Here is a 13,741-nt window from a genome sequence, read left to right on the forward strand (position 1 = left end):
CACTCGTGATTTTTTGTAAGCTGTTACGTGTCTTGAAAAGGGCGGTTGCTAACAAGTGGCTAAATGGGACTACAGAGGCTGTCGAGGAGATTAAACGTCATCACGCCGGTAAACTCTGCTTATAAACACTTCTAACTCAAACTTTCTGGGAAAACGAGTTCTAGTAGCTGTTTTAAATTATAATAATATTTCACAAAATTACAGTTTTTACTGTATTTTTGATCAAATATGCAGAAGAGAATTATTTCAAAAACATTAAAAATCTTACTGACCCTAAACTTTTGAGCAGTACTGTACAGAATTGCATTTACTATAATTAAGCTAGTTTGTGCAATTCATTTTTTTAAATTGATTGTTAAAATGGAATGTGTTATGTTCTGTAATTGTTGTTAATAAATCTGTCAGGGGAAAAAATATGTGCAAAAGTTTTACCTTTAGTGGTACACATCTGTCACTGGCAGCCCTTTACAGTGGTTTTACTATACAGCAACCCTACACATGAGTAATTAGGCGAGTTGAGAGTACAAATCACACAATCTTTTAGTGGTGAAAAAATATTCAGACTTAGCATATTCACCTCATAAACGATGGCACACTGGTCTCCCCTACTGGAAAGTATAAGTTCAAGTGCATGCTTTTATTGGTATTGGTATCGGTATCAATATCGATGATACTGGCCCTGTAGCCTATTTGCTTGGTATGGGATCGAAACCAAATTTTGCAGTATTACACCCCTCTGTACACTAACATATGCTGACCATGGTGACTCTTAAATTTGGGAATGACTTTAATTTACGAATTGACATGTTTTTAAAGCACTACACTGTAATGTATTGTGGCTCCACAATAAGTCTCTGCTGAAAACACATGTACTTTGAAATGTGAATTTTGAGTATCTTTTCTGACACTTTTTTTTTTTTGTAGAGTTTAATATTGTTTTGTTAATTTGCCTGTTGATGGGTTAAATGTGTTATAACAAATAGTAAATGTGCTATACATAACACATTTAATTTAGTCAAGTTATTTTATTTTCAATGAAATATAAATGAAATATAATTAATTTAGTTAAATAGCTAGTCGTTATAATGAATAATGCATTAGTAGCCTAATTAAAAATAGACTACATTCAAAAGACATCTCCGAATAAATAGGCCTAGTCAATTAATCAGTCCTTCTGTCAATCCTTTTAAAGTTTTTTAAATAATGCAATGGTTAGTCAATTTAATGTGTAGCTAACAGAACAGGTTTTTATTGGTCAGATAAGATTCATCTAATAAACAGTTACTTCAACACAGACATTAAATAGGCCTATAGCCTACTACCTTAAAGGTGCATTAAGCAACTTTTCATGTTAAAAATACCCGTTTTCTAACCCATACATGCTTAAACAATTGCCTGATGGGCTGAATGAGCCCTTCTCTGATCACTGAGATTGTCTCTATAATCCTGTAAAGTAAAATAAATAAGAGGGATTCGGGCCGGAATTTTAGACTGGGCGTGACGTCATGTGCGTTCACGGCACGCTCACATAGCTATGTCTGGCAGGTTTGTGTATTCGCCGGCTTTCTCCGTAGAAGATGGATTGTCTATGATTGTAAGAGACCTGCTTGTAGTTCATTTCAAACACTAACGCAAACTCCACGCAAGATAAAAAAAAGAAAACTTCTCTCTAGTGCAACCAAAAGGGCAAAATTGGACTCAGACAGGCGTCGGAATAAGACGAGAGTAAACATAGGGAAGTGTATAGATGTTGTGTATAGTTACCCTTTTTTTGTCTTATAAATGTATGAACTACTGTGACCTTGCCCAGGGACAGCAGTTGAAAAGTATTGACACATCACATAAATTCACATAAATGTTCATCATTGTGTATTGTCCCTGGCAAAATATCTAAATAAATCTGCACTACATGTAGTTTAATGATTTGCTATTCGATTAAAACAGTTCAAATATCTTGAGTGTGATATAAAATGCTGATATATAAGTTAGATAATTAGACACAAATTTTGAGCAAATTACTACTTAATTAGGATGTATTGCTATTGGAATATGCTACTTAGCAGATCAATAAAACAGGCTAAACCCCCGCAAATCTTCGGCGGATTAGCCTGTTTGGTAACGTTTTATGGTAACGTCAGTGCCATTTAATTGTTTATTACCTTGAGACAATTGAGTGTACTTTTTTGACCGACTGTGCTTTGAGCTTTTACAAAGTAACAACTTATATTGTTCATGAACGTGTTTCCATAATAATACAATCATAAGTGGATACAGTAAACACATAACACAGTTCAACATGGAGATAGATGGAAATAAAAAACGAAGTTTTCTACTACCCCCGTTTTTCCCTCACACATAAGTGTGTAATTTACTCAATTGCCTTTCCTTTCACATATTTAAAATGACTTGCAGATTTATAACTTTATTACCTCTGAAGACATTATGATTGTAAACAAAAGATTTGCGGCTGATGCTCCTTTGGTTATGAACAGCTCGTGCTCGTGCAAGCGTGCGTGTGCGTGTGGTCCATGAGCGTGCACATCTCTGGCTGCAGTTTCATTTGCCGCCAGAGGTGGCATAGTTCTGCAAAAACTCAGAATCTTGCTTAATGCACCTTTAACATAGGGCATTAATATGCATACATAGCACAAAAGGGGGCAAATACACAAAAAACATTAATGTAACCGAGTTAAATTAATATAAATATCTTCTTTTGTGTTCCGCAGACGAAATAAAGTCATACAGGTTTGGGACAACATGATGAACTAAGGATTCGCCTGATTCGCCTTTCTTCTTGAGCAATCACGCGCCAATACTATCCACCGCCCCCTGCTCAGTCACGTGATATATCTCAGAAGGCGGAGCCAGTGTAGCAGAAAGAGGTGGTACTAACTGATCTACTGAACTTCTCAATATCATAGCGGTGAAGTGTGGCTTCATATTTGTGAACAGTCAGTGCGACACGAGAGGAATCGTCTATTCGTTTCTTGTTTCACTGGTGCTTCAAGTGTAAGTAGCCTACAGCAGAACATGCTCATCTTGTAATTGCCTGATTGTTCATGTATGCAATGCATTTACACGTGTACTATATTGTCAGTGATCTTTAGCCTAGTTAAGGTTTAAAGGATTCTGCTGCCCTATAAGCTTTTAGTCTAATGTGCACCTATTTATAACAGCTGAGCATCTGCAGACAGCACAGCGCTCAGACAGCGTTTTATCATAGAATTTAAATGTTAATTTATTATTTGCATATGCACGTTCTAATTTAAAATGATAGTTCAAAAAATGTTGTTCCAAACCTGTATGATTTAATTTATTCTCTTCTGTTTGCCAAGAGGAGGAAGAATCTTTCTCTCACTTATTTTATTCCTGTTCTTCTTACACCAAACATGTCAGCATCCTTATTTCTTGTGTTTTTCGTGTGATATTTCTGTCATTACTGTTGTTTTTCACTGATGTTTTTCTGGTAGTGATGGGCTGGCCCGGTAAATATGACATTTATTTTTTTACTATTGTATTATTGAGACAAATAACAAGTTTGCAGTAATGCCAAGATGTCAATATTTAATTTTGTAAAAAATATTATTTTAATTTGAAAACACAGTGCATTTAGATGTTGTTTCTAGTTTGAGTTGAGAAATACACATTTTAGCATTATCACTAATCTGTGTGTGCATTTTACTTGAGAACCAAGCAAGTTGACTCATGAAACCATTTGTTTATTATATTGTAATCGAAATATTGACCTCAATAATCGCAATATGACATTTTCTCCAAATTGTGCAGCCCTACTTTTCAGGATTGTTTTATTTTTATCATTGTCATGTGTCTTGTGAACTAGTCATTTAGCTTTTGACCAATAGTGATTTGGCATGTCAAATCCCACACCTGGTGGGCCTTTGTACAGCTGGAGGGCCTTAGAATTGTGTGTGTGTGTGTGTGTGTGTGTGTTCCTTTGGAGGGTGTGGTTGTCAGGTAGGGGAGGGGGGCCCATGAGCTTCAGTGCCCAGGGGCCCCTGGGGGGTACTAATCCAGCCTTGGTGATGGGAGAAACACGCTCGTGACGCCTGCTGGTCAAAACAGTGTAAATGCAACAAAAACTCATGCCAAACATGCATAAAAACAGCTTTTACAAACCCATTGCAAATGTTTTATTGAAAGTATAATCTATCTGATGCAATTAACTGATCATTTAATAACATTAAATATTAAGTGTTTAATATGTAGGGCTGCCCTCGACTAAAGATTTTTCTAGATTAAGTCAACGATGCTGACTCGTCATCTCAGTTTTTTACAGATTACATTCTCTCAGAATATTTGTTTGGTTTATTTAAAAGTAGACATTTCAAGCTTTCTATAGATATAATTCTCATGTCTGTGAGGCAAGTATACCCTGAATTTCGGTAAATTTTTTGCGACGTGCTCAAGTTCAGGGAGAACGAGACGGCAGAAATCACATCCTTGTATGTTTTAATTATTTGAAAAAAAAAAAATATATATATTCTTCTGACTAATACAATTTTGGTCGACCAAACCTCTTCTAGTCGACTAACGATTAGTCGAATATTAGCGAGCAGCCCTAATAATATGTCTTATTTTATAAATTTTCAGGGCTTGTTTTGTTTGTTCTATGGATGGGTCAGCTAAACAGAGACTATAAAATACTATTATTCATTTGAATTATACAAATACCTCATTAAAACGTTTACAAATGTATAAAACTCCTCAGAGATCAGGAAATAGACACTTAGACACTTCATACTCAGGTAATCGACATCGCAGACATAATAAATACATAGACGCCCTATTGGCCGCTTTGGAACGTTGCTGCGATACGTCAATGTGTCCGCCATATTGCGGAGGGCAAGACTGCGCTGTAAACAAATGCAAGTAAACGGGTGAGCTGCGGTTTTTCTGGATAAAAACAAAACTAACGTTTACATCTATCAACCAATTTCAGTGGTTTGTATGTGGTGTACAAAAAGTTCCATCTCTAGTTATTTAAAATTTCGATAGTTAGACTTATAAAATATTTTTTTAATAAGGAATTGTCAAAGCTCAGGCTTGTCTTGTATTTGGCTTTTTATTCTTGGATAAGAATTTTGAAAATACATTGTTAATTTTCTCATTAAATGAAATAAAGTTTTTATTTTTAAAATTTGAGCAATAACAAAGATAACTGATGGATCCTTTATTATGGTAATACATATGATATGGTACAACTACAGTGCAATGCAAATAGTAAATATAAGATAAAATGAGAAGTAGGCTAATAGTAAATAGTTTAGTGTATAGTCAATAAAATAAACAAACAGTATACAGCAAATAAAATGGTAACGAATAGTATAATTATTAGAGGTGGGAATCTTTAGTCACCTCACGATCCGATCCGATTCCGATTCTGGAGGTCACGATCCGATTCCAGATCGATTCTTTATCTACTTTTCCCCCCTTATTAATTCATTAGTTTACATAAGTAATTAAGTACTTTTTTAAAAAGAATTACAAATTTAAAAAAAGAATTAAAACAGTTGTATTTTAAGAATTTTAAACTTATATAACTTCAAAACATACAAGCAAGTAGCAAATAATAAAGAGGAGCATAGAAACATGACAAACAACAAACAAAGAGTGCTTTCAGTATTTAAGATTATCTGAACATTTTCCATTCAAGAACTGTGAGTGATTTTTCTTCATCGTACTTTTGTATTTTACTATGACATAGACTGCGGGAGATCTATTAAAGCTGCCGTCGGCAACATTTTTTTGATCATATTCAGTGTAATCGACACTATAATCCGACAGAACAACATAAATAAGGTGGTTTTAGAAAAAAACCCGAGCTTCTAACTCCACCTGGAGCGTGTTATTTGTTTTGCAAAAATCCAGCGCTCCCGCTTCATCAGGTCCAATCAGCGCAGGGGGGTGTGAGATCTGACTGTCAATCACAGGTCGTGCACACGCCACAGATCCCCCCTCACTCGCGCACGTTAATATCACATGCACACGCCACGCCTGAAGTTCGCCTGGAGATTGCATGAAGCGTGATGGCGGAGAGAAAATCTACTAACAAGCTTCCAATTCCTCGGTTATTGCTATCTATGGCTAGATTAGCCAGGGCAGCCTACCTCCGAGTCCATGGTGTTGATAGATGCTGAAGAGACGGACGCGTTCACATAAAATCAGGTACACACGCACAGTGACGCACTGACGAGCACGACCTCGATGGGAGGGTGCTCGCTGGTAGTGGGGAGGGGCATGAGAGTTGTAAACATTCAAAATTTTGGCTAATCGACCCAATCTGCCAGACTTGCCGACGGCAGCTTTAAGCTGCATTCACGCTCGGATCTCTTTTGAAATATAAGAAGTAATGTGGTTTGTCCTGTCCGTTTAATCCCTTAAGACATAACTGGCTGTGTTTACGTTCATTTTGCACAAGTATATTAAACCACTTACATGGAGTCGCACAGCCGCTTGCGCGAGCAGTCTCGTACACAAACAAAGCGCGCGTCAGCATTTAAAATTGAAAGCAGCCTTCTGTTAGTGAGATTCATATTTTAAATATATAAGTCCACTGCATTCCAAACCACATAAATGATGACTTCGTAGAGCATTTGTAAGGAAAATACAGACGGGTGACGTGAGACAGCACACTTTAAGTGTAACATCAAAACAAGCGCGCGTCTCTCACAGCGCATCCTGTGCAACGAAGCCTGTGAATGTCCTTGTAATTCGCTTCAACCTTTCCGAACTTTATGAAAGATTATTTTACGGAAGGTTCGAGTTGTGTACGTGTGTGAGGAATTGTTAGCAAGCAGAAGACGGGTGTTCCTAAAGCAAACTCAGCGTCATCGCACATCTGGTAAAAAACTAAGCTCAGAATCGATTCTGAAATTCTCAGAATCGATCCAGAATCGTTGGAGAGAGAATCGCGATGCATCGATGGATCGATTTTTTCTCCCACCACTAATAATTATATAATATCATGAGTACAATAATATAATAATAATATATTGATAATAGCATATAGTTTATGTATATATTATAATAATAGCAATAGAATATGAAATATCAATTACATAATATAGACAATAAAAAATAATTAAAACAATTAAAAATAAAGTTAAATAGTGACTAGTGAATAGTACAATAATTTAACAGCATAACTATAATAGATTGATAATCGCAAGTGATATAATGTTATAATAACAATAATAATAATAACAGCAAATACAATGTAAAATCAATTGCAGAATGATATAGACAATAATAAAAATAGTAAATGAAATAGTGACTACCCTACCTACCCGAAACGAGTACTTGTCATAAAAGTCGGTTTTAAGAAAATTAGATTAATATTTCGATTTCAGGAAATTTACTTTATAAAATAAAATATTATATAAGCTAAAACTATAATATAAATCATGTCAACTTATGTCTCAACTTTCACAGCTAAATTAACTAGGAATTGGAAAGTTGCCCTCCGCAATATGGCGGTGCCGTTGACATTCGATCCAGCGGCACATAGGGCGTCTATTTATTTATTATGTCTATGATCGACATAGACACTTGTTCAATGATTACTGAAATCACATGACTTTGGCAGTTTGAAACACACCCCGAACCACTGATTCGAAACAAAAGATTCGTAAAGCTTTCATGAAGCTTCATGAAGCAGTGTTTTGAAAGTGCCCATCACTAGTTTCTGGCAATAAGGAGCTAGATGATGTCATAGACTTCATTTGTATGATGGGCAAATGCCACATTCACAAAGCAAGATACCTTAAATTTAAACCCAACCATAAAGTATTTGCTTGGGATTTGTTTACTAATATCATTTAAAAAAGTCGGAATGGTATTTTTCCCCTCTGTATTCCGCTACTTGTTCTTGATTTCTAATGTTGTTTTGCAAGAAAGAAAACCAAAGAAGATATTATCATTTAAATAACGTTTTTGTCCACTGAATGAAAAACAGAGTAGCTAAAAAAAAAAAAAAAAACTAAAGAAAGAATGAAAACTAAAAGAAGATATCAATTAAATAACGTTTTTGTCCACTGAATGAAAGACAGAGTAGCTTCTTTTTGGTTTCACTGAAGAAAGAAATCAATTGTGAGTAAATTAATGAAGGGTTAACTATCCCTTTAAGTACCGGTAGGTTTAATAAATTTTGAGATCCAGCCAGTGTGTCACTTTTAAATGTTGTATTCATTGCAGTCTGTGTCCCAGCATGGCTGAAACTAAAGGGAAGTTTGATTTTGCTATTGATCGGGGAGGAACCTTTACGGATGTGTTTGCCCGTTTACCCGATGGTAGAGAGAGAGTCCTAAAACTGCTGTCACATGACCCCCAGAACTACAAAGACGCCCCTACTGAGGGGATTCGGCGAGTACTGCAGGAGGTGAGGAGAAAACCGTAACATATTTGGATGTAGTTTTTTGGGTTTTTTTTGGTTATGGATTAGATCTGGGGAGGATAGTTTAGAATGTAGAGAACAGAAGTCTGCACATCACTGAAGTATCGCATAAAAGTCCACTTTGTCTGTTGGGTTTGTGTATTGAACAGGAAACGGGACAGAGCTTTGCTCGAGATCAGCCCTTGGACACTTCTCAGATTGGCTGGATTCGGATGGGCACCACAGTGGCGACCAATGCCTTACTAGAGCGACAGGGTGAGAGAACAGCACTACTGGTGACACGCGGATTTCGGGACCTTCTACATATCGGCACGCAAGCGCGACCTGACCTGTTTGATCTGGTGAGTAAAAATGATGATGTAAATTCATCCCAGAGACTTGGTGTTGACTAAAAAGGGGTCTTTATAAGAGCTGAGCCTTTGAATGATGAATCATTCACTCAACAGATTCATTCAAACTCACAACAGTTCTTTACATCATGATACTTTATTACAATGGGCATGTGCACACAAGATACTCGAGAAATGCTTTTCAAGCATGACAGTTCTGTTACTGGGCCTTACACTACTATTTAAAATTTTTTATTCCTCTGACGGCAAAGCTGAATTATCAGCAGCTATTACTCCAGTCTTCAGTGTCACATGATCCTTCAGAAATTATTCTAATATGCTGATTTGGTGCTCAAGAAACATTTCTTATTATAATCAATGTTGAAAACAGTTGTAACATGTATGTTCAGTTTTGGTTTCGTTTACATGTGTTCTGTTCCTGTTTTACCTGCCTGAGTTCCTAGTTAGTTTCCTTGATTATTAATTAGTCCCTCACACCTGTTACTGTTCAGTTGAATTATTTTCCCCATGTATTCATGCCCTGAGTTTCTTTCTGTTCCTTTATCCGGCATCGTCTTAGGCTGGCCACACACTTGAAGATTTTAAGCCCTATATGCAACCCCCAATGATCTGGTGGATGTGGCCCGATTCAAGGCTTCTCGTAACCGTCTTGTTGTCCAAAAAATCCTCAAATGTGTGGTGTCATTGCGATTATTTTACTGCTCCCGATTGTGTTGGAGCCCGCACAGCCCCAAATCGTAAGCCTCTGAAGTGATATCCGCGCTAGCCAATGAGAGCGAGCAAGCTTCACCAACCGGATGTTGCGCTCTTCTATAGCTGTAACGTGGCAGCCTCAAAGATGCCACGAAAGTGGAGTATTGAGAAAAACAACGATCTCTGAAATGTTTAATTTGGACTGCAGTATCTATTTCGACCACTCATTCTTACAGACAGCACCTTTAAGACAAACCATGTACAAATTCATAAGTCAACACCATTGCTGAGTATTTTCTCCTTAAAACTGCAGTGAACCAAAGACCGATTTGAAATCGCTGGTGTTTCTGACGTCACAAACTACCTTGTAACCAATCAGGTCAATGTAGACCTCAACTATCACTTAAAGGAGCCGTATGGAAGATTGTGGCCAAAACTGGTACTGCAATCACTTTCAAATTACTGTAGAGCGGTGTATCCCCTCCCCCTCCCCCCCTGACTCGAGGTTGCCAGATAGGCTGCAGGATCCAGCAGGAACGTAGGCTGCTACGTAGCTGTGGTAACTAGAGCAGAGCTGGCAACCCCGATGCCGAAACACTACTTACTTTGTGATTGGTAGATAGGTGGAGGGTGGCGCTTCATGCCAAAACACAAGATGACAACATCAACATCAGTTGAGGGCTGCAACTTCACTTTTTAAATGACAATATCCTGGCCGGACTACTGTTGTCAGTGATATAAGTATTTGAAATGAACATGATTTCTTAATGTCTAGTGACATATCAGGGCCATTTTATGATTAATTGAAATACATTTCTTACATACAGCTCCTTTAATTGTTTACTTCTCGCAATTCCTAAAACTCGCTTGAAAACTAAAGGGGATCGGGCTTTTTCTGTTGCCGACTCAAGACTGTGGAATACCCTTCCACCTGACATTAGATCTGCACCCTAAATTAATATTTTTAAATCTCGATTGAAAACACATTTGTTTTCTATGGCTTTTACATTTTTTATATTTTGGCAGTTGTATTTTGTTTTATTGGGTCTCATTCATGAAACACGAGCAGAACGAATTTTTGTGTAAATCGTGTGTAAAGTGGTTCTGGCGTAAATTTTCGGATTCATTAAAATGTTCGTATTTTCCAAATGTTAGCTGGTACGAAAGAAATCTACACCTGCTCCCAGCCACGCGTAAATAGTGCGTTTAACATCCGAACGTTTTGCTCATTAATAAGGCTGCATTTTAATTCACCTTAATCGGGTACATATTTACACAGCATTTTGAAAAAAATATTATATATAGTAATTACATACGGGTTTTCTTTTTACTTTTATTACGAGAGCCAGTAATAGCATCTGCAAACAGAACACAAGTCTTTTTTTTTTTTTTTTATATTCAAGCTGTTTATTCATTTTTAAGTCCGCAAGTCACAAGTGTTGCAGTCAAGCTTCATGTCGAACCATTTTCTTTTCACTTCTGGGACTGTTCGATTAAAAGCATTATTACCTAAAAAATCCTTTTTTTTAGGACCTGATACGCCACTATGTAGCCTACGCTTGAAAATAAAATGTATCTGAGAAATTTATCTTCTTCATTCGCTTTTGAGAAAACATATGAAATCCTTCGTTTCGTGTCATAATATATTGCCCATATATAGTTGTCAGTCGGTTTTAATGGGCGGGATTTATGGTAATTGAGAGAATGAACGTGCACCCATTTACGACTGATTGGAATTCATTAACCCACACACACATTTCACTATCAAATCTGACGTTTACGAAGTATTTGTGAATCAGGAGAAGAATTTTCGGGAATGTCTCTTTACGCGCAAATCACTCACATATTTACTCGTATATTTACGAATGTTTCATGAATGAGACCCATTATGTGTATATGTCTTTTCCTCGCTGCTTTTGTTATTTTTGTTTGTTTGTTTTTGTTACACTTTGTGACTGTTGTTCTGTTTTATTATTATTTGCTATTATCTGTAGACTGCTTTTAACTGTACAGCCCTTTGGTCTACTTTGTAGTGGAAAGGACTCTAGAAATAAACTAGACTTGAGTCTACAGGGGGACTTTAGTTAAAGTTTTAGTTTGTGGATTAAACAAAAACTGTTTTTGTTTTCTACTCCTTCGTCATGCGCATCACATTACAGCCATTCGCGTCAACAGTGTGCTGCTTATTTTTCAGACACCTTGATACATTTTTTTTTAGCATTCTTTTATGAAAAAGTTCAAAAGAACAGCATTTATTTGTAGAAGAAATCTTTTGTAACATAAATGTTTTTACCTTGACGTTTGATCAATTTAATGCATCATTGATGGATAAAAGTATTAATTTCTTTAAAATAAAATAAAAAAACTTTACTGATCCCCAAACTTTTGAATGTCATTTCAACTGACCATCAGTAATATTACACATACAGATTAGTGGGAGGGATGATTAAAAGTGAGTTGGAGATGGAGAAACGGACCTGATGTTACTAGTGGTTTGAATCGCTGAGTCCAGAAACATATGTTACATAACTATGCAAATGCCTACATGAGTTCTTGGCCAATAGAGTATATTTTATGCATTTGGCAGACGCTTATCCAAAGCGACTTACATTGCGTTATCCTATACATTTATACATGGGTATGTGCAATCCCCTGGGATCAAACCCACAACCTTGCGTTGTTAACGCAATGCTCTTACCACTGAGCTACAGGAAAGCTGTATATACCTACAAATGTCTGTGCCATTATTCGGGTACGTTGTCCTTCAAACTGTCCATCTCACAAAAACACTTCTTTCTTTTTTTTATCAAAAAAGACTTCTTGTCCCAAAAAGTATATTTTAAAAAGTTTTGAGTCAAATGTTACAGCTGTTTGTTTTCTATAGTAGAGTAAAATTCTTAAATTGGAATAATGTTTGTGTATTCTGAATTGTAAAATTCCAGTATCATATTTTTGTAAAAGCTCTTGGCTAAAAGGGGAACATGATGAAACCACACTGATTTATAGTCTGGCAAGGGTCAACTATATAATGAAGTAAGTTAAATCTTAACAGAAAGTTTAAACTCTGTTCTCAGGACAAGGGTATCCATTTGGGAAACACAGTATATTGGAACCATACCAGTTTTTGGTCAATATTGATGTTGTAATGATGTTGCAGGTTCTCCGGTTTCACCCCACCTCTTAAAACACAGTAGTTTTTGCTCAAAAACTGTATTTTTCAGAGAAAATCAAAGTACACACTGGAAATGTAGCTGTATGAAACCCCAGAAGAGAATGAATGATAATACTAAATTAGGTTAGTCTTTTAACAGTGTTTCATCTCACCACTGAAAATATGTTCACCACTGAAAAACTGTTCACAACCAACAATGCTTTGATGAAATTCCAAGATAATCAAGATCATTTTGTTGTTGTAGGGGCTTGTGAGTGTTTCAAAGTGTGTGTTGTTGTTTTAGGAGGTGTGTATGCCGGATGTGCTGTACGAGGAGGTGATTGAAGTGGAAGAGAGGGTTATTCTCAGACAAGATTCCTGTCAGCTTCCCAGAAACGAGCCCAAACGAATAGTAACAGGTGAACAACATGTCAACATCTACTACATACACCTCATTTTAACAGGTCATATCATGAGGGATTAAGGTTTTCTTGATCTTTTGTGGTAAAAGACTTTATATATAAGGACTATTCTACATCAAATTAATTCTATCACAAACGATGTATTGTTAGTTTTAGAGGTCAAAGCATTATCCTCAGTGCAGAAAGGCAATTATTGAAACTGAGCTGCAAACACTACTTGGTCTGAAATTCCACAACTTGTCACAAAAATGAATGCATTAACATTAATATCTATGATGCCGATTCAGAACCATTGTCAAGGTTATTACAGAGGTAAATTACCTCTAGACATTCTAAAGGCATTGCAACAGAAATGGCATGTGTAATTCATATGGTCAGAGAGAGAGAGAGTGTTAAATGGCCATTAAAGCTATTTGGAGTGTAAGAAACCTTGGCTAACATTGTATGTTTATGTCATATGAAACTCGTTTTGTCGGTTTATACAATCTCAGAAAAGTATCACTAATGTCAACTGCATTAATCTAAGCATGGAATCTCTGTTTCTCTCAGGCAGTACTGGAGAAAGTCTTGAGGTGTGGCGTGAGTTGGATCTTCAACGTGTTGAGCAGGATTTGAGACATGTGCAATCCAAAGGCATCAGAAGTCTGGCGGTGCTGCTTCTGCATTCTTACACGTTTGTATAGATCATTATATCTTCTCCTGTATTTATTAC

At 36.5% G+C, this 13,741-nt stretch overlaps 1 protein-coding gene across 3 annotated transcripts in view; it reads left to right on the plus strand.

The window, feature by feature from the left end:
- Window positions 1–2,800: 2,800 nt before the first annotated feature.
- Window positions 2,801–13,741, plus strand: part of oplah (5-oxoprolinase, ATP-hydrolysing) — a 52,778-nt gene continuing 41,837 nt past the window's right edge. The window contains exons 1-5 of one of the 3 annotated variants that reach the window (XM_082152681.1): window positions 2,801–3,009; window positions 8,215–8,398; window positions 8,563–8,754; window positions 12,912–13,026; window positions 13,579–13,702. In XM_082152681.1, the coding sequence (XP_082008807.1) occupies window positions 8,228–8,398; window positions 8,563–8,754; window positions 12,912–13,026; window positions 13,579–13,702 (602 nt within the window). In that variant the 5' untranslated portion in view covers window positions 2,801–3,009; window positions 8,215–8,227. The other 2 variants (XM_082152682.1, XM_082152683.1) reach the window with 2 other exon arrangements.

This window comes from Leuciscus leuciscus (genome assembly GCF_965113295.1).
Source record: "Leuciscus leuciscus genome assembly, chromosome: 21".
NCBI classification, from domain to species: Eukaryota; Metazoa; Chordata; class Actinopteri; order Cypriniformes; family Leuciscidae; genus Leuciscus; species Leuciscus leuciscus.